We start from the raw sequence: 21,599 nt of genomic DNA, 5'->3' as shown, positions 1-21,599 counted from the left end.
AAGCATTTGATACAATTAATCACAATATCTTAATGAACAAACTAGAAAGGTATGGAATCAAAGGAGTAGCCTTGAACTGGCTAAAAAGCTACTTAGCAACCAGCAAGCAATATGCAAAGCTAGGAGAATTTACATCTGTATGCTTAAATATCTCATGTGGCGTACCCCCAGGGTCAGTACTGGGGCCAAAACTGTTTAACTTATACATAAACGACATCTGTAGTGTCACAAAAGACCTAAAGCTAGTATTATTTGCAGACGACACAATTGCATTCTGTTCTGAAGATAGCACACAAAGGCTAATAAAAATGATCACAGATGAAATGACTATATACTAAAAAGATGGTTTGATAAAAATAGATGATCTCTGAACCTAAGTAAAAGTAAAATAATGCTATTTGGTAATAGCAGAAAAGATACTTGAGTGCAAATACAAATAGATGTGTGTGGACATTGACAAAGTGAATGAAAATACGTTTCTAGGCGTTGTAATAGATGACAAAATGAGCTAGAAATCCCACATTAAAAACACACAACATAAAGTGGCAAGAAACATTTCTATACTCAATAAGGCAACATTTTTTCTGGACCAAAAATCCCTCCATACTCTCTACTGCTCTCTAGTATTACCATATCTAACTTATAGTGCGGAGATATGGAGAAATAACTACAAAAGCAGACTTCACTCACTAACTGTACTACAAAAAAGATCAATTAGGGTCATCCACGAGGTCGCTTACAGAGAATATACAAACCCTCTATTCCTAAAATCACCGACTACTAAAATTTGTTGATCTGGTAAACTTTCAAACAGCTGAAATTATGCATAAAGCAAAAAATAACGAGCTAATGTAACGTAATACGATTCTTTTCATCGAGAGACGCAATATGATCTTATTGGAAAAATTGGACTTAAAACACTTACACGCCCACACAACGCTAAAAACCTTCAGCATATCTGCATGTGGAATCAAAGCATGCAAAAGATTGAGTAAAGAACTCAAAGAATGCACTAAAATGACCCAATTCAGAAGAATCAAGCACCACAGAGCTATTATGCTAACCTCACCTTCATTGTAGCACATTGTTATATTGCTTTACCATGTTCTCAAGTTCTTCAGAACCAGTAAAGGGACCATGTGGAATGCGAAATGAACAAACGCATCAGCACTTGATGTGAACTGTAGTAATGGTAGTATGTAAATGTAGTATCTGTTGGGTGTGAAACAAAGAGCGGGTAGGATTGAATAAGCTCTGCTTCTTCCTCCTCCTTTTGGACATTTGGAATTGTGATATGAGAGCCTTACTGATGTGAAAAAATGTCATCAGTTACGTCTCCCTTTGGAACGACTTGACTCTCACACTCCAAAGCATCGGAACACTACATCCCATAAGAATGTTTTTATTTCACTAGCGTTTATGTTTTGTGATTTCAAGAGAGACAAAACATCACACTTTATTAGTCACTGAAGAAATACTTGTAGTGTTAAAAAGAACGATAGCAACGTACACACACAGACACATATACTGTACACACACAAGTCTCTTGAAAATTTGGATCCCACAGTGAGCGCTTGCATTCAAAGTTAAATTCAGTTCAAGTAGAATTCACGTTTTGAGTGTATTTATTGCAAATTGTACTTTCGCGTTAAGAGTTACGCAATGCCCCTGAAGGCACCATCACGTGAACAGCGTCTGGCCGGCACGGAGAGCCGGTGCTAGCTAGGTCCTGCTCAGACACAAAGAAAGGAGGAAATTATGGTAATGGCAATCATGGACAACATTTTTGATATAAAAAATGACATCCATACTGAGCAACCACCCGCTGAATGCATTCTTTAAAAAAAAGTTGTCAAAGTTCTCCTTAGTGTGGATTATTATGTGTTCAGTGAGGTTTGTGCTATTTGTGAATCGTTGACAAGAATTGTGCTTGTGTGTGTACTCAAGTTATCTTCTGAGATCAAACATTACTACAAACTGCTCAGGAAAAAGGTTTCTCTCCAGTGTGTACTCTCGCGTGTATTTTTAAATACTTTTTTTGATAAAATCTTTCATCGCACACCGAGCAAGGAAAAGGTTTCTCTCCAGTGTGTAATCTTATGTGCACTTTCAAATGTGACCTATCAGTGAATACTTTAGAACAAACCGAGCAAGGAAAGGGTTTCTCCCCAGTGTGTATTCTTGTGTGTCTTTTTAAATCATGTTTTTGAGAGAATCTTTTAGCACAGACCAGGCAAGGAAAGGGTTTCTCTCCCGTGTGCGATCTTGTGTGTCTTTTTAAATCATTTTTTTGAGAGAATCTTTTATCGCAGATCAAGCAAGGAAAACGTTTCTCTCCCGTGTGTGATCTTGCGTGGACTTTCAAATTTGATTTCTCAATGAATGTTTTACCACAAACTGAGCAGGAAAAGGGTTTTTCTCCAGTGTGGATTCTGATGTGTCTATTTAAAGCAACTTTGTGTGAAAATCTTTTGCCGCACACCGAGCAAGGAAAAGGTTTCTCTCCAGTGTGTATTCTTGTGTGTGATTTCAACTGTGACCTTTGAGAGAATCTTTTACCACAAACTGAGCAGGCGAAAGGTTTCTCTCCCGTGTGAAGTCTCATGTGTATTTTTAGATTTCCCTTTTTAACAAAAGTTTTGTCACATTGAGAACATTTCCAGCGTGTGCTGTCAGTGTGACATGTCATATCAGCTTCAGAGTCTTCATCATCAGTGTCAGGAGAGTGTGACGTTGTGTCGTCACTATCTGATAGTGGAGCTAAGAGGTTGTGTGCTTGTGATCCTCCACAGTGGTCTCCATCAGCTTCTGTTGTCATGTGTTGAGTTGAGCTGCTGCTTGGAGGCTCCACCTCTCTCTTCTCCTCACTTTCACCTTCATCATCTTCACTCTTCACAGTGACACCAATCACTGTGAACTCCTTCAGTCCTTCAAGATGGTCTCCCTCCTGACTGATGCTGTGATCCTCCTCTTCCTCTTTAATATGGGGGTGCTGTGGCTCCTCCGGTTCCTCTTTAATGTGGGGGGGCTGTGTCTCCGCCTGCTCCACCCTGGAGTTCCACTCCTGCTGCTCAGGAGGAAGATCTTCTTCAGTGACATCTGCAGGACACAGGAAGACAGAGACATGCTTTAGAAAAGTCCAGCTTTGCTCTGTCATGTGAGGCATTCACCTGCACCAGCATGGGTTCTGACAGCGTCTCTGAGGATCTCATCAGTGTCCTTCACAGCAGTCAGGATACCGCTAGCTGACACGTGGTAAGAAAACACCCCACTGTGTGTCCTAAAGTTTGTTATTTGGCTAAGCTAACTTTTCTACTCCTGACCTTGGAGTGTGACCAAATATCAAACTATCGCAATATTTGACCATACGATGGATTACCGGTTTTTATTGTAATTAAAATATAGCCGCTATAAACTTCTTTCATTGTTCGTCTTAAAAGAGTGCAGTCACTACTTTTACATGTCATGCAGGATGTGCACCTCACAACAGTGGCAGGAATTTGGGCGGAGGTCACAGAGGAAGAAAAAAACAAACATCTCGGCCCCATGGCGGCCTCGGACAGCGAAATTAACAACAAAAAGAGGCGCCACTTTATTTTTGGTAAGAGGCTCAAATCAGGTCTGCCTGTAAGCTGTTGCTCGCGTTTTCTTTGTTTTTCAAATGTGAAAAATAAAAGACTAAACGGAACTGATATCATTTAGTAGTTTGGACAGAAATTTTCCATATCTAAGGGAGAGCCCAGCCACCCAATGGAGGAAAGTCATTTTGGCCACGACTACCTGGGACCTTGTCCTTTCGGTCACTACCCAAAACTTATGATCATATTGGAGGGTAAGGATCGTAGATCGACTGGTAACTTAAGAGCTTTGCCTTTCGGCTCAGCTCCCGTTTCACCTTCACGGACCTATGCAGAGTCTGCATCACTGCAGACACCGCACCAATCCGCGTGTCGATGTCGCGTTCCAGCCTTCCCCCACTCGTGAACAAGACCCCGAGGTACTTGAAGCAGCAGTACTTGAATGCGTTCGGGCCTACTAGGTCTGAAAATATTGCACACCTTTTCCGGGGCAAGCAGGGTGCCGTCGTTGGTGAAATGTCAGTAGACAGAGATGTAAACCTGTGGGCATCAAATATCACTTTCACAGGTCAACATTTTCGGTCGGCCAGTCTTGATTACTTTCCGACTAATCAGATGGTTGCTGGTTTACTGACAGAGCCGGCAACACAGACAAGTTGTTCAAGTTTGGAAATGTTATTTCTGGTAATTAAGCACACATGAAATGAATGTGTGTGATGTGAAATGTTTGGTATTGTTTTAAATATAAGAGCAAGTGGGGGTGTTCAAGTTACTGTATGTCACGGTGCTCACATATGCAATTCCACAAGATGACCACTGGTTGGCAGTATTGATGTGTGTTTTGTAACCAGTTGTTTTGGTTCAAGTAATCCAGCAATATATTTAACATAAGACCAACCGGGAGCTAACACACTTGGGCCTTTATGGGGAGCGCGGGCGCCATGTAACTGTACTGTATTTTCTTTAACGACAACGTAATAGATCATCCTCACGTGGAGTCGATACTGTACATTTTGCGATCAATCCGATCCAATTTAAAAATACTACAACAAAAACATCTATCTGTGAATATAAACACAGACGCGACCGGACGAATATCCATGTCATCACGCTAGTATCAATCCGACACTGCTGGCACAACCCCTCGATATCAATTCACGGAGAAAAAGCTTGTTATCAGTCGCATTAATTAACAGAAAGCTTATAAACATGTGCGAACACACATGAAACTGACCTGCTCTGTGTAAAACCACTCCAGGTTTCTTGAAAACAGCGTCCAGTAGTTCACGTTGTCGCTCGTTCTCCTCTTTTGTCCGAGAAAGTTCCTCCTCGTACTCTGTTATCGTTCTTTCCAGCACTGCAAATATTTCTTCAACAGCCGCAGTTAGTCGCTGACTCACCAACGCTCTCAGCATTTGCACTTTACACATTTTCACACAATCGCAACACTTTGCACTCACACTTGATCTATGCTTCGCGATGTGTTGACTTCCGGGTCTCTTTGTTAGCAGCTAGCAAGCTAAGCTAGCTCGAGAACCTTCAGAGTTCTCTCGGAAGAGTTGATCCTGTCATGAATAAAGTCTCTCATTGTTACTTAACCTGCGTGTCACTCACATTAAACATTTCTTGTTTAACAATTATCCGTTGCGTTTTTCTCCGAAGGCTACCCGGAATAGGTTTCCAATGTTGCGACTGGTGTGCGCATGCGCTAAGTAACGTAATCAGTACCAACAATGCTTACGTTCATGTATTAACGTGTTCTGTTGACTCAAAATCCCCATTACAAAGTGAACAAATGGTTTTTATTGTCATGTATGGGTCTGAATGCTGCTGAATGCTGTCACTAGAGCTGTCACTTAATGACACGCATGCGCGAGGTGTCGTGGGTACTGTTGGTTATGTCTGAGATACTACCGACTTCAGTGATCGTGATGGGAAGTTCGGCATGTTGTACGACTCTTTTGACTAGGCTCCCTAAAATGAGTCGGTTCTTTTGGCTCCTCAGATTTTTTACGTTGCTTAAGTTGATTTCTTACCAAAACAAGCGTAAAATAAATGTGTCATGCAAAAATATCATTATGTTTAATGTGTGTTGTTTCCAGGGCTTTATTTACTGTACATGCTCAACACAGAATAGATCCCTATCTTAATTAGACAAAAGTGTCCTGATTGTCCATCCATCCATCCATTTTCTATACCGCTTCTCCTCATTAGGGTCGCGGGCGTATGCTGGAGCCTATCTCAGCTGACTTCGGGCGAGAGGCGGGCTACACCTTGGACAGGTCGCCAGCCAATCGTAGGGCACATATAGGCAAACAACCATTCACACTCAGATTCATACCTATGGACAATTTAGAGTCGCCAGTTAACCAGTTTTTGGAATGTGGAAGGAAACCCACGGGGAGAACATGCAAACTCCACACAGAAATGCCCAAGGGAGAATCGAACCCAGGTCTTCCCGATGTCCAGACTGTGACTGTGTGGCCAACATGCAAACCATTAGACCAGTGATCCCTAACCCCAGGGTATTTGGAGCCGGGCTACACAGAAAGAAAAAATCATTTAAATGATGTATTATTTTGAAAAGTGTCCGGATTCTCTCCGTCTGCACTTGACGCATGTCCATTATGCGTGTGCTAACTTTATCTCATGCCGCCGATAGACTACTACTGTATTTTTACCATTTTTCTTTCGCCTCATAGTTGGTCTCAAATGCTGATACTATGTTTTGATGACTTATTGAGCGCTAGTGTGCACATTTGTCTCAAGTAAATTCATGCTAGCACACTGCCTTTTACCACACACATCAAACAGCGATGTAATCATCTCTCTGGAAAAACTCCAGGCTTGAAATGGTGGATGGTGGGTCGGCATTCATGTTGTGCTTTTAATTTGATGTTATTCATGTCTTAGTTTTACACAATACATAATAAATAAGATAAATTAGTTTGCTGTAATGTAGAAATTGTATAATTTTTTTATTGTCAAGTATACAGTGGTACCTTGGCAGTGTTCCAACTAACAAGTGTTTTTTTAGATGCGATCCGTCTATGGGCTGATTTTTTTTGCTTTGAACTGCAGCCTAAAATTTGGATACGAGCTGCAAGTAAACGGCAGGCATAGCCGAGGTCATCTATGTCGGGGCTTTGTCATGTGCACTGAAGAGCGAGGAGCGCTAGCATTAGTTAACATTATCAGCGAACTAGCTAGTCATCAACACATCAGTAACACATACGTACATTATGGCGATCTAATTTATCTTATTTATTTGTAAAACTATGACAGGAACAACATCAAATTAAAAGAACGAAGTGAATACAGACCCACCACCCACAAGTCCGAGCCTGGACTTGTTTTCCAGAGAGGCTGTAATATAATAATTATATAATTATATATAATTATATAATAATTTGATGTCATTGTTGTATTGAATAGTTTGCCACACGGAGATTTACATCCCTACTTATTATAGATACAAACTTTTTTCATCTGTGATTAATTATGAGTTAACTGTGGACAAAATGTGATTAATCATAATTGAATATTGTAATCGATTGACAGCCCTAATTTAAAGTAAAACCTTGTGTTTTTATTTCTTATAAGTATCAACATTTTAGCTTTTTGTGGTTGTCTAGCAGTCTTTTTGTTGAACACAGATGTCTGTTATAAGTAGAACATTTTGTAACATGGCCTTGCTGTTATTATATGAGCAACAAGTAGTTGTTTTTAGAGATACCCACGTGATTTGGCCTTCGGAGCTACGTGATGCACCTGAATGCACCATTCACACGTGGAGTATGAAGTGTCCATTGTTTGTGAGACCGCACACCCCTTTGCGCAAAAATACACGCTCACGCTCCTCTGTACTAACACATACACATATTGCTAAAAAGATCCCATCCAAACTCGCACTCGCCTGCGCAGCAAATACGTCACCTTTGTTGACCTTGAATTAGCGAATAAATGATTAGTGAATTAATGCATGACACAAGAAACACTTCCTGTCTTTTAATGCGCACCCCAACTCGCCAAATATAGCGACCATGTCGTAGATCTCTTCTGCTTCTGAGGTGTGTTATGGAGTTGAGATGGCCATCACAGTACCATTGTCATTGATTGTTCTCCTTGCCCTTTTTACTGACCTTGTGTTTCTTGTTCAGATTCTGGCGACTCCCGCCGCAGCTGTTCCTCATCGCACCGCGCCCGCTCAACTGTTGAGACTGGATGGCACTCGGCTACTCTTCGTGCTGGAGACGCCAAGCCACGTGCCTTCTCTTCTTCCTCTTGTTACGCCAGTTTGCTTTTGGCCCTTCATTCCAATCCAATCCAATCCACTTTATTTATATAGCACATTTTATAAACACTGTTTCCAAAGTGCTGCACAGACTAGCAAAACCATAAATAATAAGTAAATAAAGGAGTGTAAATGTAAATAATAAGGAAAAATTACGACAATAAAAACTAAAAGATCAAATAGAAACAAAGAAACATACTACAATAAAATATTTAAAACAAGAAATCGAAACAATAAAAGCCAAAAGTCCAAGAAGTAGGTAAAAAATAAATAAGTAAATTTAATTTAAAAACTAAAATAAATAGAACCAATAAAAACAAAAAAAAATAATAAAAGACACAGAGGACCACACGACTCACGCTGAGTTAAAAGCTACAGAATAAAAGTGGGTTTTAAGACGAGACTTAAAGCTTTCAATTGTGGGGGCCGTTTTTACATGAGGGGGGAGAGTGTTCCACAGCTTTGGGCCGACTACAGAAAAGGCCCGGTCTCCCCTGGTCTTAAGTCTGGTCTTAGGCACCACCAGTTGGAGCTGGACTTCGGACCTCAATGTGCGCGCTGGAGTGTAAATTTGGATGAGTTCCGAGATGTACTGAGGGGCCAGCCCATTCAAAGCCTTAAAAACAAACAATAAAATCTTAAAATCAATTCTAAAACGCACAGGCAACCAGTGCAGGGAAGCTAAAATTGGGGTAATATGCTCCCTCTTTTTGGTTGCTGTTGAAAGCCGTGCTGCAGAGTTCTGGACTAACTGTTAGCGAGAGAGTAATTTATGGCTTATTCCAGAATAAAGCATATTACAGTACTCCAGACGTGACGAGATAAAAGCGTGCATGGCTTGTTCGAAATGTTGCAATGATAAAAATGATTTGACTTTGGATAAAAGCTGAAGATGATAAAAACAAGATTTTACAACGGCGTTGATTTGTTTATTAAGTTTAAAATCACTATCAATGATGACGCCAAGGCTGGTGGCTGTGGGACTGACATGGTTTTTCATGGGACCCAAGTCCAAGTGGGGGTCATTATTATTAAGGATGATAACTTCTGTCTTCCCCTCATTGAGCTTTAAAAAATTTTGAGCCAACCAGACCTTGACGTCACTTAAGCACTCAAGAAGGGGAGTCAGGGGGGCATGGTCATTTCTTGTAATCGGTAAGTAGATCTGGCAGTCCTCTGCATAAAAGTGATAGGAGATGCCATGCTTTCTAAAAATTGTGCTAAGTGGGATTAGGTACAGAACAAATAGGATGGGCCCCAGGATTGATCCTAGGGGCATCCAGGATCAATCCTGATCCTGATCCTTTTGCCCACTTTCCGCAGTGCACTTTTTGTTAGTTATTCTGGCACCGTTGTTTTTTCGTTCTTGTATTTCTGAGTCATTACAGAAATGTTTGCACTTACAGTACCTCTGTCCACACTGCATCTTGGGATCCAACGTCGCTGTGCTTAACAGACCCTTCCATTCACCTTCCAATACATCATTGCCGATATGCCAAAGTACAAGCAAACAACTAAAGAAGCAGAAAATGAGTACAATAAGTACTTGAGAGTGTGTAGGAAAGAACATTATAGTAAGTTATTGGACAATAACAGAAATAACATTAGTGCAACCCGGGCCATCCTAAATAGTGTCATCAAGAATGATTCTATGTCAAGGCAAACTTTTATGCTGGCTTCAAAAGAGACAAGAGACAAGACAAGTTCTAGAGGTACAATTTAATAAAATTTGCATGCAAGGAGACAAATCAATACAATTCAAAATAAACTACTTGAGGACAGTCTGTATTGATACAAAGCTAACATTTCAACCTCGATGGATCCAACTGAAATAACTGAGGAAATTGCCAACACAAAGCAACATTTGTTCTGGACCAAAAATCCCTCCGTATTCTCTGTTATTCTCTGGTGTTATTCCGTCGACACAATATTGCCATTTAATCGACACTAAAATGCTAAAAGTTGTATAATTCTAAATCAAAATAGTCCTATACTGTGTCTTAACAAAACAAAATTCCATCCTTTATCTGCCCCGTTGCGTCATAGCAAAGCTACAAGTCAACAATGCGCACGCGCGTAGCGGCAGCCATCTTGAAAAAATATATATGCGTTTCCGGGTAGCCTTTAGGAATGCACTCGATGGATAATTGTTAAAAATATTAGTGTAAACGTCACGTGACAGCGAGAAGCTGGTTTATTTATGCTAGGATAAACTGGTTTCAATGAACTTTGAGACAGAGTACGAGGAGGAACTTTCTCGAACAAAAGAGAACGAGCGACAACGCCAACTACTGGACGCTGTTTTCTAGAAGTTGAGTTACACAGCAGGTTAGTTTCATTATTTCTCTCATATGTTTATAAGATTGATAATTGTTTTTTGTAACACTACCCATAAACGCTTTTCTCCTTGAAGGTCAGTATTCTATATGTACTCCACATATCCATCGGATCGATACTAGCATGGATGTAAGTTGTGTTATTGCCATCCCCTAAATTGTCAATTTGCTGGCATGTGTTCAATATGCGTGAATATGCATTGTGCGCTTCCTTAACGTTCCGATGTCTGATGACTACACGCATACATTTAGTGGCGGGCCTGCGGTAGATTGTTGCTGTATGCTGACTCAGACAGGAGGCTTTAGTGTACAAAACTAGTATAAAGATAGGGAGTGTTCGTTAGTTACCTTCAGTGTTAACAGCAGAGGGCGTGCTAACGTTGATCGAAAATGCAACATTCATGCAAAGTTACCGCAACCTGTGTATGCAATTGTTTATGCGTATTGGCAGTATGTCCTCCCTTTGATGAAATATCCAATTTGCAAGCGAAGTGGAACCAAACGTTTGAGCATTTGTGCCGCTTGGGCGTCATGTTTCCTGCTGCTTCCACTACCATACGAGCCAATTTTGGTTCCCAGAACATTCTGACAATGCTCGTTACCGATAACTGTTACAGGGACGTTCCCTTTTGGTAAGGTTTTAGTTATCGCTTGGCTGCCCCTTGGTCGCAGTGGACAGTTCTTGTTACGCCCTCTAGACCCTAGGTTGCCAAAGTGGAGTACTCATACCCCCTGGGGTACATCAATTGTAAGACTATACTATTCCATGTTTACCCTGACGGCTGTGAGGGACACTGATAAGATCCTCAGAGACATTGTCACAACATATGCATGGTGTGTGTCACAACGGTAACTGTACAACACGTGATAGGAAGGCACTCCAGCGGGTGATCAAGACCTCACAGAACATTGTTGGGGCAGCCCTCCCCTCACTGCAAGACATTTATACATCTAGAGTCCTACGCAGAACACACAACCTCATCAAGGACAGCACACATCCACAACACTCATTATTCACACTCCTGCCATCAGGCAGACGCTACAGGAGTTTGAAGTCCAGGACCACAAGGCTGGCAAACAGCTTTTACCCACAGGCCATCAGGCTTCTCAATGAAGCACTCAGACACGCCACACGCAACACACACTCATAGCACTTTATTTATTTATTTATTTATTTGTATTATTTACTTGCATTAATGTCTCTTCTGTTGTTGTTGCTTAATTTCTTGGTATTTATGTATATGTGATTATGTTTCTTATGTTCCTATTCTTTCTTGTGTTTTTCTTTCTTTTCCTTGGGAGAATGAACAGAATAAGATTTTCATTGCATGGTATAACTGCTGTTTTACCATGCACATGACAATAATACTCTCTTGAATCTTGAATCTTGAATATGCTGGTGCAGGACAATGCCTCACGTGACGGAGCAAAGCTGGACTTTTCAAAAAAATGTCTTTGTCTTCTTGTGTCCTGCAGACGTCAGTGAAGAACATCTTTCCCCTGAGCAACAGGAGTGGAACTCCAGGATGGAGCAGGAGGAGCCACAGCTCCCCCACATTAAAGAGGAAGAGCCACATCACCCCCTCATTAAAGAGGAAGAGGAGGAGCCACATCACCCCCTCATTAAAGAGGAAGAGGAGGAGCCACAGCACCCCCACATTAAAGAGGAAGAGGACGATCACAGCATCAGTCAGGAGGGAGAGCATCTTGAAGGACTGGAGGAGTTCCCAGTGATTGGTGTCACTGTCAAGAGTGAAGATGATGACGGTGAAAGTGAGGAAGAGAGAGAGGTGGAGCCTCCAAGCAGCAGCTCAACTCAACACATGACAACAGAAGCTGATGGAGACCACTGTGGAGGATCACAAGCACACAACCTCTTAGCTCCACTATCAGATAGTGACGACACAACGTCACACTCTCCTGACACTGATGATGAAGACTCTGAAGCTGATATGACATGTCACACTGACAACACACGCTGGAAATGCTCTCAATGTGACAAAACTTTTGTTAAGAAGGGAAATCTGAAAATACACATGAAACTTCACACAGGAGAGAAACCTTTCATCTGCTCAGTTTGTGGTGAAAGATTCTCTCAGCAGTCAAATTTGACCGTACATACAAGAATACACACTGGGGAGAAACCTTTTCATTGCAGCATTTGTGGGCAAAGTTTCTCTCAAAAAGCTGTTCTAAAAAGACACATAAGAATACACACTGGGGAGAAACCGTTTCCTTGCACGGTTTGTGGTAAAAGTTTCTCTCAAAAATGTCTTTTAAAAAGACACACAAGAATACACACCGGGGAGAAACCTTTTCCTTGCATGGTTTGCGGTAAAAGATTTAATGGAAAATGTGATTTAAATAGACACACGGTAATGCACACTGGAGAGAAAGCTTTTCCTTGCACGGTGTGTGGGAGAAGATTCAATCGAAAAGGTAATTTAAATACACACGCCAGCATACACACTGGAAACAAACTTTTTCCTTGCACGGTGTGTGATAAAAGATTTCATCGAAAAAGTCATTTAAAAACACACACAAGAACACACACTGGAGAGAAACCTTTTTCCTGTGCAGTCTGTGGTAAACGTTTCTCTGTTAAGAAATCTTTTATAAGACACCAGAACACACACATTGGAAGTGTTCTTGAAAGAACTCATGCAGCTGGATTGCAGAGAACACAATCAGGGAAGTACGACGGTATTACTCTTTAAATAAATAAAAAACTAAAGTCGTATAAAACTGACTTTTCGTGTTGCTAACTGACATTATTAGTTAGTTAGTTAGTTAGTTTCATGATGCAATTGGAAAAAAATGCAAGCTTAAGTGGTACGGACATGTTTGCAGCACATCAGGCATTGCAAAAACTATCCTGCAAGGAACAGTCCAAGGAAGCCGCAGAGGAGGAAGACAGACATCCACCAGCTCCATGGTGTCATCATGGAGGCCTTTTTGTTTTCAAATGTCTTACTTGAATGACATTATACAGTAGTCAATCAGCTTGGAAACTTAATGGAAGATGTGGTGTGATGTACTGCCCTCTGCAGCCCACACACTGAATCGCAGCTCAGAACTAAACAATACTCCCGTCGCCACAATAATAACAAAATAATGTAAACGACACTAAAATGATATAAGTTATATAATATAAAAATCAAAATAGTCTTATACTGTGTTTTAACAAAACAATTCTTAACCTGCCCAATACACTACAAAAGCTACAAACTATGCGCACGCGCACAGCGGCAGCCATCTTGGAAATATGTTCCATTTTCGGGTTGCCTTCAAGAATGCACAATGGACGCGATGGATAATTGTTAAAAAAAAAATACTTAATGTAAAGGACACATATTAAGCGACAGCGAGTTTTCATCATGCCAGGATAAAGTTTGATAAAGTACGAGGAGGAGGAGAAGAGGAGAACGAGCGACAACGTCAACTACGGGACGTTGTTTTCAAGAAACCTCAAGTTGTGTTACACGGAGCAGGTTTGTTTGTTTCTTACTCTCACGTGCTGACACTGGCGAGATGAGATGGATATTTTTTTAGTTGTCTTCTGTGTTTACATTCACAAATACATGAGCTTTGTTGTCGTATTGGTTAGATTTTTACGATTCAGATTACATTTTCGATTGTGCTCAACCATTGGTTCTTTATCGATTCTCATTTCTCAATTCTATGGCATAGAAACGATCTTACATTATTAGAGCCCTCTGGACATGAAATTACTCCCCTATAGTCACCTTTACACTCATTGTCCAATATAGTGCACATAATAAACGAAAATAAAACATATAATAATTCTGGTTGTGTGTGCAGTAAATGTAGCTTGTGTTATTATTATGATTATTATTATTATTATTGCACCTGCTGTGAGATCTTTTAAACCTGCAGTAAAAGCCTGTTGTAGAATACATTCATTTTCTATGCCGCTTGTCCTCACTTGGGGTCACGGAGCCTATCTCAGCTGACTTTGGGCGAGAGATGGTGTACACTCGGGACTGGCCGCCAGCCAATCGCAGGACACATATAAACAAACAACCATTCACGTTCAAAAACCACTAGGCCACCGTGGTGCTTTATGTAGAATACCACATTCACAATTTGAATGCATCTTCCTAATGCCTTGCATTTGTATTTTAGTTCATTTTGCCATTCTCATGCTTGAAAATGCTTAATTTAGGCCAAAAAGGCGTAACATTTGCTTATATGTGCATTTTTATTAGAAATAGGCCGTATTCAACCACAAAACAGCATCATTTCTTGATTAATATACAGTCGTCCCTCGTTTATAGCAGTTAATAGGTTCCAGACCCGACCGCATTAAATGAATATCCGCGATTTAGGATTTAATGTTAATAAATGGAATATTTTCATAGAGCATAGAAAAGTTTATGACTTAATAAATGTGGTTTTTAGTATTATTAGAGACCTGTAGACATGAAATAACACCCCTATACAGTGTTCCCCTTCTCTATCGCGCTTCACCTTTCGCGGATTCGACGACTGTATGTGTGGAAAAAAAAACACAACAAAAAACGATGACCCCAGCACCAAAATAGTTGTCGATTAATTGGATAATCAGCTAATCAGCAATAATCTGTGAGGGACACTGATGAGGTCCTTGGAGACATTGTCAGAGCCTACACTAGTGCAGGAAAATGCCTCACATGACGGAGCAAAGCTAGACTTTTCTAAAGCATGTCTTTGTCTTCTTGTGTCCTGTAGACGTCAGTGAAGACTATCTTCCCCCTGAGCAGCAAGAGTGGAACTCCAGGATGGAGCAGGAGGAGCCACAGCCCCCCCACATTAAAGAAGAAGAAGAGGAGCCACAGCACCCCCACATTAAAGAGGAAGAGGAGGAGGGAGAGCATCGTGAAGGACTGGAGGAGTTCCCAGTGATTGTTGTCACTGTGAAGAGTGAAGATGACGAAGGTGAAAGTGAGGAGGAGAGAGAGGTGGAGCCTCCAAGCAGCAGCTCAACTCAACACATGACAACAGAAGCTGATGGAGACCACTGTGGAGGATCACAAGCACACAACCTCTTAGCTCCACTATCAGATAGTGACGACACATTGTCACACTCTCCTGACACTGATGATGAAGACTCTGAAGCTGATATGACATGTCACACTGACAACACACGCTGGAAATGCTCTCAATGTGACAAAACTTTTGTTCACAAGAGAAATCTGATAAGACACATGAGACACAACGGAGAGAAACCGTTTGCCTGCTCAGTTTGTGGCGAAAGATTCTCTCAGCGGTTACATTTGAAAGAACACAGAGGAATACACACTGGAGAGAAACCATTTCCATGCTTGGTATGTGGTAAAAGATTCAATCGAAAATGTGATTTAAAGAAACACACAGTAATGCACACTGGAGAGAAACTTTTTACTTGCTCAGTGTGTGGTAAAAGATTCAAACGAAAATGTGATTTAAAAAGGCATACGAGTATCCACTCTGGAGAGAAAGCTTTTCCTTGCACGGTGTGTGGTAAAAGATTTTATAGAAAAGGTAATTTAAAAAGACACACAATAATGCACACTGGAGAGAATCCTTTTTCCTGCTCATTTTGCGGTAAAGGATTCAGTATTAAATCACATTTCGAGGAGCACACAAGTATCCACACCGGAGAGAAAGCCTTCCCTTGCTCGATGTGTGATAAAAGATTCAATCGAAAATGTGATTTAAATAGACACACTAGTATACACACTGGGGAGAAACCTTTTCCTTGCACTGTTTGTGGCAAAAGATTTTATCGAAAAAGTTATTTAAAAACACACATAAGAACGCACACTGGAGAGAAACCTTTTTCCTGTGCAGTTTGCGCCCAAAGCTTTTCTCATAAGAAATCTTTGATAAGACACAAGAACACACACTAGAAAAAAAATAACTTCTTGCTCAACGTGTGGTCGGCAATCCCATGAAAGAGGATTTCAGAGGCAACCTGTTATGTTCTAGCGAACTCCATGCCAAAGAGAGTGAAGACTGTTGGAAAATAATGCCGTTCACACTAAATATTCACACCTTGGACACAATTTGTGGCTGTGTGTTGAGGTAGTTTGAGGGAACAGTAAATTTACACTGTCATCCAAGCTTTACACTGACTACTTTACATTGTATTTTTTCTTTTGTATCGTCCCATGAAAATATACAGAATATTGACAGAAACATATGGCAACAGTCAAATTGTTGCACATTGTCAAGATTGCAAATGTGCATGTCTGAATTTAATTATATTATATTAATGAATAATTATATAATTCTAGGGGGCTTAAGGCTGCCTAAACTAGACCTAACGACGTCCATGGTTCCTCTCAGTGATGGAAGGTTTTTGTGTGTGTTTGTGTCCTGTGATTGGCTTTTGTCAATAAAGTATTTATTTATTTTACTTTGCTACAAACATTTTTTGAGTGACTGTAAATAGCGTGACGTTTTGTCCTTGATTTCACTGAACAAATATTGTTAAATAATAACGAAAATACTCCGACATTCAGGAAGCGACTACCTTATGACGTTGCAAAGCGCATGCGCACACAGGCCAACACGTTTGGAAATACGTATCCGGGTAGCCTTCGGGAAAAACACAATTGATAAATGTTTTTAAACAAATGTATGAGTTGTGAGCGACTAACAGATTAAATGACAAAGAAATGCAGTTTTATTCGTGTCGGGATAAACTCGTCTCAGTGAACAGCGGATATTCTCAGACTAGCTTAGCTTGCTAACTGCTACAGAGGAGACCCGGAAGTTATCGGCACATTGCTAAGCAGAGGTCGAGTATGAGTGTAAAGTGTTATGATTGTGTGAAAATGTGTAAAGTACAAACGCTGAGAGCTTTAGTGAACCAGCGACTAAGTGCGGCTGTTGAAGAAATATTTGTAGTGTTTGAAAGAACCATAGCAGAGTACGAGGAGGAACTTTCTCGAGCAAAAGAGGAGAACGAGCGACAACGTCAACTACTGGACGCTGGTTTCAAGAAGCCTGAAGTTGTGTTACACAGAGCAGGTTAGTTTCATTCTTACTCTCACGTGTTTACAAGCTTTGTATTTGTTCATTTGTATTACTCCCAAAAAGCTTTTCTCTGTGAAGGTCCACTTGCGATACTCGCGTGATGAGAGATATTTTTCCGTTCTTTACTGTGCTTATATTCACAGATGCGTGTGTTTTTGTTGTTGTGTTGTTATATTGTTGATTTTGTTATTTGGTTGTTCATACTTTGTGTTGGATCGATAGCAAAATGAGGATGATCTATTGTTTTGTTGTTTAAGAAAATACAGTGCAGTTACAAGGCGTCCCAGCTCCCATTCAGATATTAAATGATTTTGTTGTATATTTAACAACTTATGAAAATGGGACAAGCAGCTTGACTTCAGCACAGTTTGTTTACGTTTCGGAAAGGCGGAGGCAGTTTTGTATTGAACTGGAATGTTAGAAATATAGTCACAGATTCGAACTTCCGGGTTCAATAACTTCTAGGCGAATGTTTGTTACACAGCAAACGATACCTCTATCCGACCATGGTAACACAGACGAGCTACAGGTAACAGAAGAAGGCCCTATACTCAACTGAGTGCAATATAGATCACAGTGACAGTGAGCGGTATTACTCCTCAAGGGAAAATAGGTCCATACACAACCGAATTCAGTCTCCGGGGTTCTGGCATACCCTGATAAAAACACAGCCGATGAGATGAGATCCTCAGAGACATTGTCAGAATATATGCCACAAATGACTAAAGTTGGACTTTTCTCATGCATGTGTCCTGCAGACGCTGGTGAAGACCATCCTCCCCCTGAGCAGGCGGAGTGGAACTCAGAGATGGAGCAGGAGGAGCCACAGCCCTTCCACATTACGGCGTTGGTGGAGGAGCCAGAGCCCCCCCACATTAAAGAGGAAGAGGAGGATCACAGCATCAGTCAGGAAGGAGAGCATCTTGAAGTACTGGAGGAGTTCCCAGTGATTGGTGTCACTGTGAAGAGTGAAGATGATGAAGGTGAAAGTGAGGAGGAGAGAGAGGTGGAGCCTCCAAGCAGCAGCTCAACTCAACACATGACAACAGAAGCTGATGGAGACCACTGTGGAGGATCACAAGCACACAACCTCTTAGCTCCACTATCAGATAGTGACGACACAACGTCACACTCTCCTGACACTGATGATGAAGACTCTGAAGCTGATATGACATGTCACACTGACAACACACGCTGGAAATGTGACAACATTTTTGATAACCAGGGAAATCTGAAAAAACACATGCAAAATCACGCAGGAGAGAAACCTTTTGCCTGCTCAGTTTGTAGTAAAAGATTCTCTCAAATAGAGAATTTAAATAGACACACGACAATACATACTATACACACTGGAGTGAAACCTTTTGCCTGCTCAATTTGTGGTAAAGGATTCTCTCAGCAGTCAAATTTGAAAGAACATGCAAGAAAACACACTGGAAAAAAACATTTTCCTTGCTTGGTGTGTGGTAAAAAATTCATTTATAAAAGTAAGTTAAAAACACACACAAGAATACACACTGGAGAGAAACCTTTTTCTTGCACAGTGTGTGGAAAATGTTTCTCCCAAAAAGCTAATTTACATACACACACAAGAGTACACACTGGAGAGAAACCTTTTCCTTGCACAATGTGCGGTAAAAGATTCTCTCAAAAAGATGTTTTAATTAGACACACAAGAATACACACTGGAGAGAAGCCTTTTTGCTGTACAGTTTGTGGTAAAAGTTTCTCTCGGAAGATAACTTTGATGGTACACAAGAGAACACACGCTAGAGAAAGAAATGTTGAGTGTGTGAGCAGTGTTTCACAAATAAAACAAACTTGATTGAACACATAAGAATCCACACTTGGGAGAAACTTGAAAGCTTGATTTAAAGGACGCACCCAGCTGGATTTCAAACGACACGATAATGCCTTAATAGTCACACTAGACACAGAATGAGCCAGAATGCCGTCGGAATGAAAATTCGTGGTTTATTTGAAGTGCATTCCACAAATTCCCTTTCTTTTTGCCGGCCCGAATCTTTTTAGCATGGTAAAAACTTTAGCGTTGGATTCGAAGTGGAAAAATATCGAACGGCATTCTCAAGCTATTCTAACTGCACTCTTGACTGCATTCAAAATAATCCCATCCAAATGTAGACAATCTCATTGCATTTGGGAAAAAAAACGCAGCCAGCTGTTGCTGAAACGTCACTATTTCAAGTCGCCTTACTCACATCACTTCTCGCCAAGGGAAACAAAGCAAAATAACTCCACCAGCAGCCGCCACCGTGGACAGCGCAGAGGTGCTGAAATACGGTGTTGAAACACGCTGCTGAATAGACGTGCTATTAAATGTTTTGTGTCCATTATTCCATTTGATTATATGCCCAAGGCTTAGAGACCTCCTGTTTTCAGAACAAGTCCTTCAGATGCTCAAAAGGACGTCTGGGCATTTTAGGATAGCTTTAGCCTCTCATTTGAGGCTACCGCTCGCCTGGCATATGCACATTGTGTATAGCAACAGCTTTTCCTGTCGAAATTAAACATTTTCTCTCAAAGGCGTCCATTCAAGTTGTATTGACTTGTCTCCTTGCATGCAACGTTTTATTAAATTGTACCTCTCATTTTTCTCAAAGAACTTGTCTTTTTTCTTGTCTTTTCTGAATCCAGCAGAAAATGTTCCCTTGACACCAGCGATTCACAAATACTACAGTCCAAACTTGACTGAACACATAAAGAATCCAAGAAACTTGAAAACTTTATTTAAAGGACGCAGCCAGCTGGATTGGAAAGAACACAATAAGGCAAATACGAATAAGCAAGACTGCTTTACTCTGAAAAAATATGAAGCTGTGAAAGAACAACCTCTAATGTTGCTAACTGACATTGTAGGATAATATAGTTTTATTAACTTGTTAGCTGAGTGAGTAAATATTTATTACAAGTAGACTTTAGAATGACTGTTTGCACTGATGTTTATTGATAGAATTATTAACTGAGTGCCTTAATATAAGTACAGTATAAAAAGAACTGTTTTATGATTAACTAAGTGAGTGATTACAAGTAATTTATAGAAATAATGCTTTGTTAAACAATTATTTGAGTAGATGAACAACTGTTTAAGTATGTCAAAGGTCAAACAGAAATAGTGCAAGCTCACACATAGTGTACAATCAGCGAAGGCCAGCCGGGACCAGCAGCCAGATATATCAACAAAAACATAGACAAAATAGGCCTTAAGACAGATGGTGAGAAGTATGTGCTGTTTGTGCAAGAAAAGTGTCAACGAAAGCTCCGATTATCACCTGATGGCGTCACACAAGCTTCGTCAAAAAATCCGGGAGACAGTTATCATGGAAGACACTGGCGCCAATGGTCTGAGGAAAACAATTCTAAAAAGGCAGAGGGGACTAGCGATCGAAGCCAACGCTCTCTCCTTCTGGTCAGGAAGCCACAGGAGGACATCAAGAGAGACAGCGAGCCCGGATATCCGAAGAATGTGAAATTATTCTGTCTGATTTATTTTTCAATACATTTTGTAAATCTAATACCAGTGTGTGAGTCTTCTTTCCTTTTCATAACTGGAGATTAACGAACTTGTCTTAATTGATTTTCTAAAGTTGTCATTTTGACCTTTATTGGGTTGCGGAGAAATTCATCTCCAACAACATTAGGATTTTCTTTTAGACTTGACAATTGTACATTTGACCCTTAATAAAAGAAACGCACACAAGGGGTTCGCATGGGTTCGGTACCTGGCGAGATTTGCATCAGGAAGGTCATCCAGTGTAAAAATGTAAAATCGATCAGCTGGAGTTGTATCGTTAGTATGTGCAGTTCATACTTTCTACAAAAGATGGCACTGTCGGTACAATGACGTCACAATACCTGCATGTATCAATAAATAAGTAAAAGTGACTAAATGGAAGCCTGTCTCAGAGTGCAGACAATAAAATAATCATATACTATATAGTGATATCATTGCTGGCTTGCATCCACATGACCTCCAGGCTCTTGATTCATTTATACCGTATCTCCTCAGCCTGGGGCAACCACTTAACGTGCAATTCTTCACTACAACACTAGGGGCAGCGTTTTCCTGCAACCACAACTGTTTGTGATATAACACTGATGTTCTGAATTCTGATTAGTTCTGTTTGTGAATGTTACGCGTTATGTCGCTGTGAGCATGGAGAGGAACAGACGTGCAGCAAACCGTGTTGGAACTGAGCACTGCTTTGTAATATTTGCAATAAAAATGTAAAAAGAGCATCAGACTCTGCTTGACTCCATCAGGACGCTACAGTATCTTAGGTGCTCAGGAGCCTAATTCAGATAGCTTCTAAGGCAGGGACCAGAAACCAGTGGCTTCAGCTTCCTTGT

General features: G+C 40.7%; 3 protein-coding genes across 6 annotated transcripts; 2 read left to right on the top strand and 1 right to left on the bottom strand.

Annotated features, from left to right (window-relative positions):
• Positions 1-351: 351 nt before the first annotated feature.
• Positions 352-5,269, bottom strand: LOC129176740 (oocyte zinc finger protein XlCOF6.1-like). The gene is made up of 2 exons (XM_054767091.1): positions 4,813-5,269; positions 352-3,099 (listed from the first exon to the last, which is right to left on the bottom strand). The coding sequence occupies exons 1-2, from the start codon at positions 5,006-5,008 to the stop codon at positions 1,982-1,984; spliced, it is 1,314 nt and encodes a 437-aa protein (XP_054623066.1). The 5' UTR covers positions 5,009-5,269; the 3' UTR covers positions 352-1,981.
• Positions 5,270-8,803: 3,534 nt separating this feature from the next.
• Positions 8,804-13,430, top strand: LOC129176853 (oocyte zinc finger protein XlCOF6.1-like). Its single transcript, XM_054767319.1, has 2 exons — positions 8,804-10,200; positions 11,685-13,430. Exon 2 carries the CDS (start codon positions 11,735-11,737, stop codon positions 12,923-12,925), a length of 1,191 nt encoding a protein of 396 aa, XP_054623294.1. The 5' UTR covers positions 8,804-10,200; positions 11,685-11,734; the 3' UTR covers positions 12,926-13,430.
• Positions 13,430-19,823, top strand: LOC129176785 (gastrula zinc finger protein XlCGF8.2DB-like). Of its 4 annotated transcripts, none has more exons than XM_054767205.1 (3): positions 13,430-13,699; positions 14,940-15,535; positions 17,990-19,823. In XM_054767205.1, exons 2-3 carry the CDS (start codon positions 15,529-15,531, stop codon positions 19,054-19,056), a joined length of 1,074 nt encoding a protein of 357 aa, XP_054623180.1. In that variant the 5' UTR covers positions 13,430-13,699; positions 14,940-15,528; the 3' UTR covers positions 19,057-19,823. The 4 variants fall into 4 exon arrangements, with proteins under 4 accessions (XP_054623180.1, XP_054623189.1, XP_054623171.1 ...); XM_054767214.1 differs by lacking the exon at positions 17,990-19,823 and having other exon boundaries at positions 14,940-15,027; positions 15,064-16,549; XM_054767196.1 differs by lacking the exon at positions 17,990-19,823 and having other exon boundaries at positions 14,940-16,549.
• Positions 19,824-21,599: the final 1,776 nt, after the last annotated feature.

The sequence above is a fragment of the Dunckerocampus dactyliophorus genome, chromosome 1 (assembly GCF_027744805.1).
Source record: "Dunckerocampus dactyliophorus isolate RoL2022-P2 chromosome 1, RoL_Ddac_1.1, whole genome shotgun sequence".
NCBI classification, from domain to species: domain Eukaryota; kingdom Metazoa; phylum Chordata; class Actinopteri; order Syngnathiformes; family Syngnathidae; genus Dunckerocampus; species Dunckerocampus dactyliophorus.
This window is presented reverse-complemented; position numbering and strand designations above follow the sequence as displayed.

Coding starts and splice junctions, on each gene's coding strand:
- LOC129176785 (XM_054767188.1), top strand. CDS start 17,000: ATGAGTGTAAAGTGTTATGATTGTGTGAAAATGTGTAAAGTACAAACG. Junction 17,226..17,989: donor AGTTGTGTTACACAGAGCAG/GTTAGTTTCATT, acceptor TGTGTCCTGCAG/ACGCTGGTGAAGACCATCCT.
- LOC129176853 (XM_054767319.1), top strand. CDS start 11,735: ATGGAGCAGGAGGAGCCACAGCTCCCCCACATTAAAGAGGAAGAGCCA.
- LOC129176740 (XM_054767091.1), bottom strand. CDS start 5,008: ATGTGTAAAGTGCAAATGCTGAGAGCGTTGGTGAGTCAGCGACTAACT. Junction 3,100..4,812: donor AGTGGTTTTACACAGAGCAG/GTCAGTTTCATG, acceptor TGTGTCCTGCAG/ATGTCACTGAAGAAGATCTT.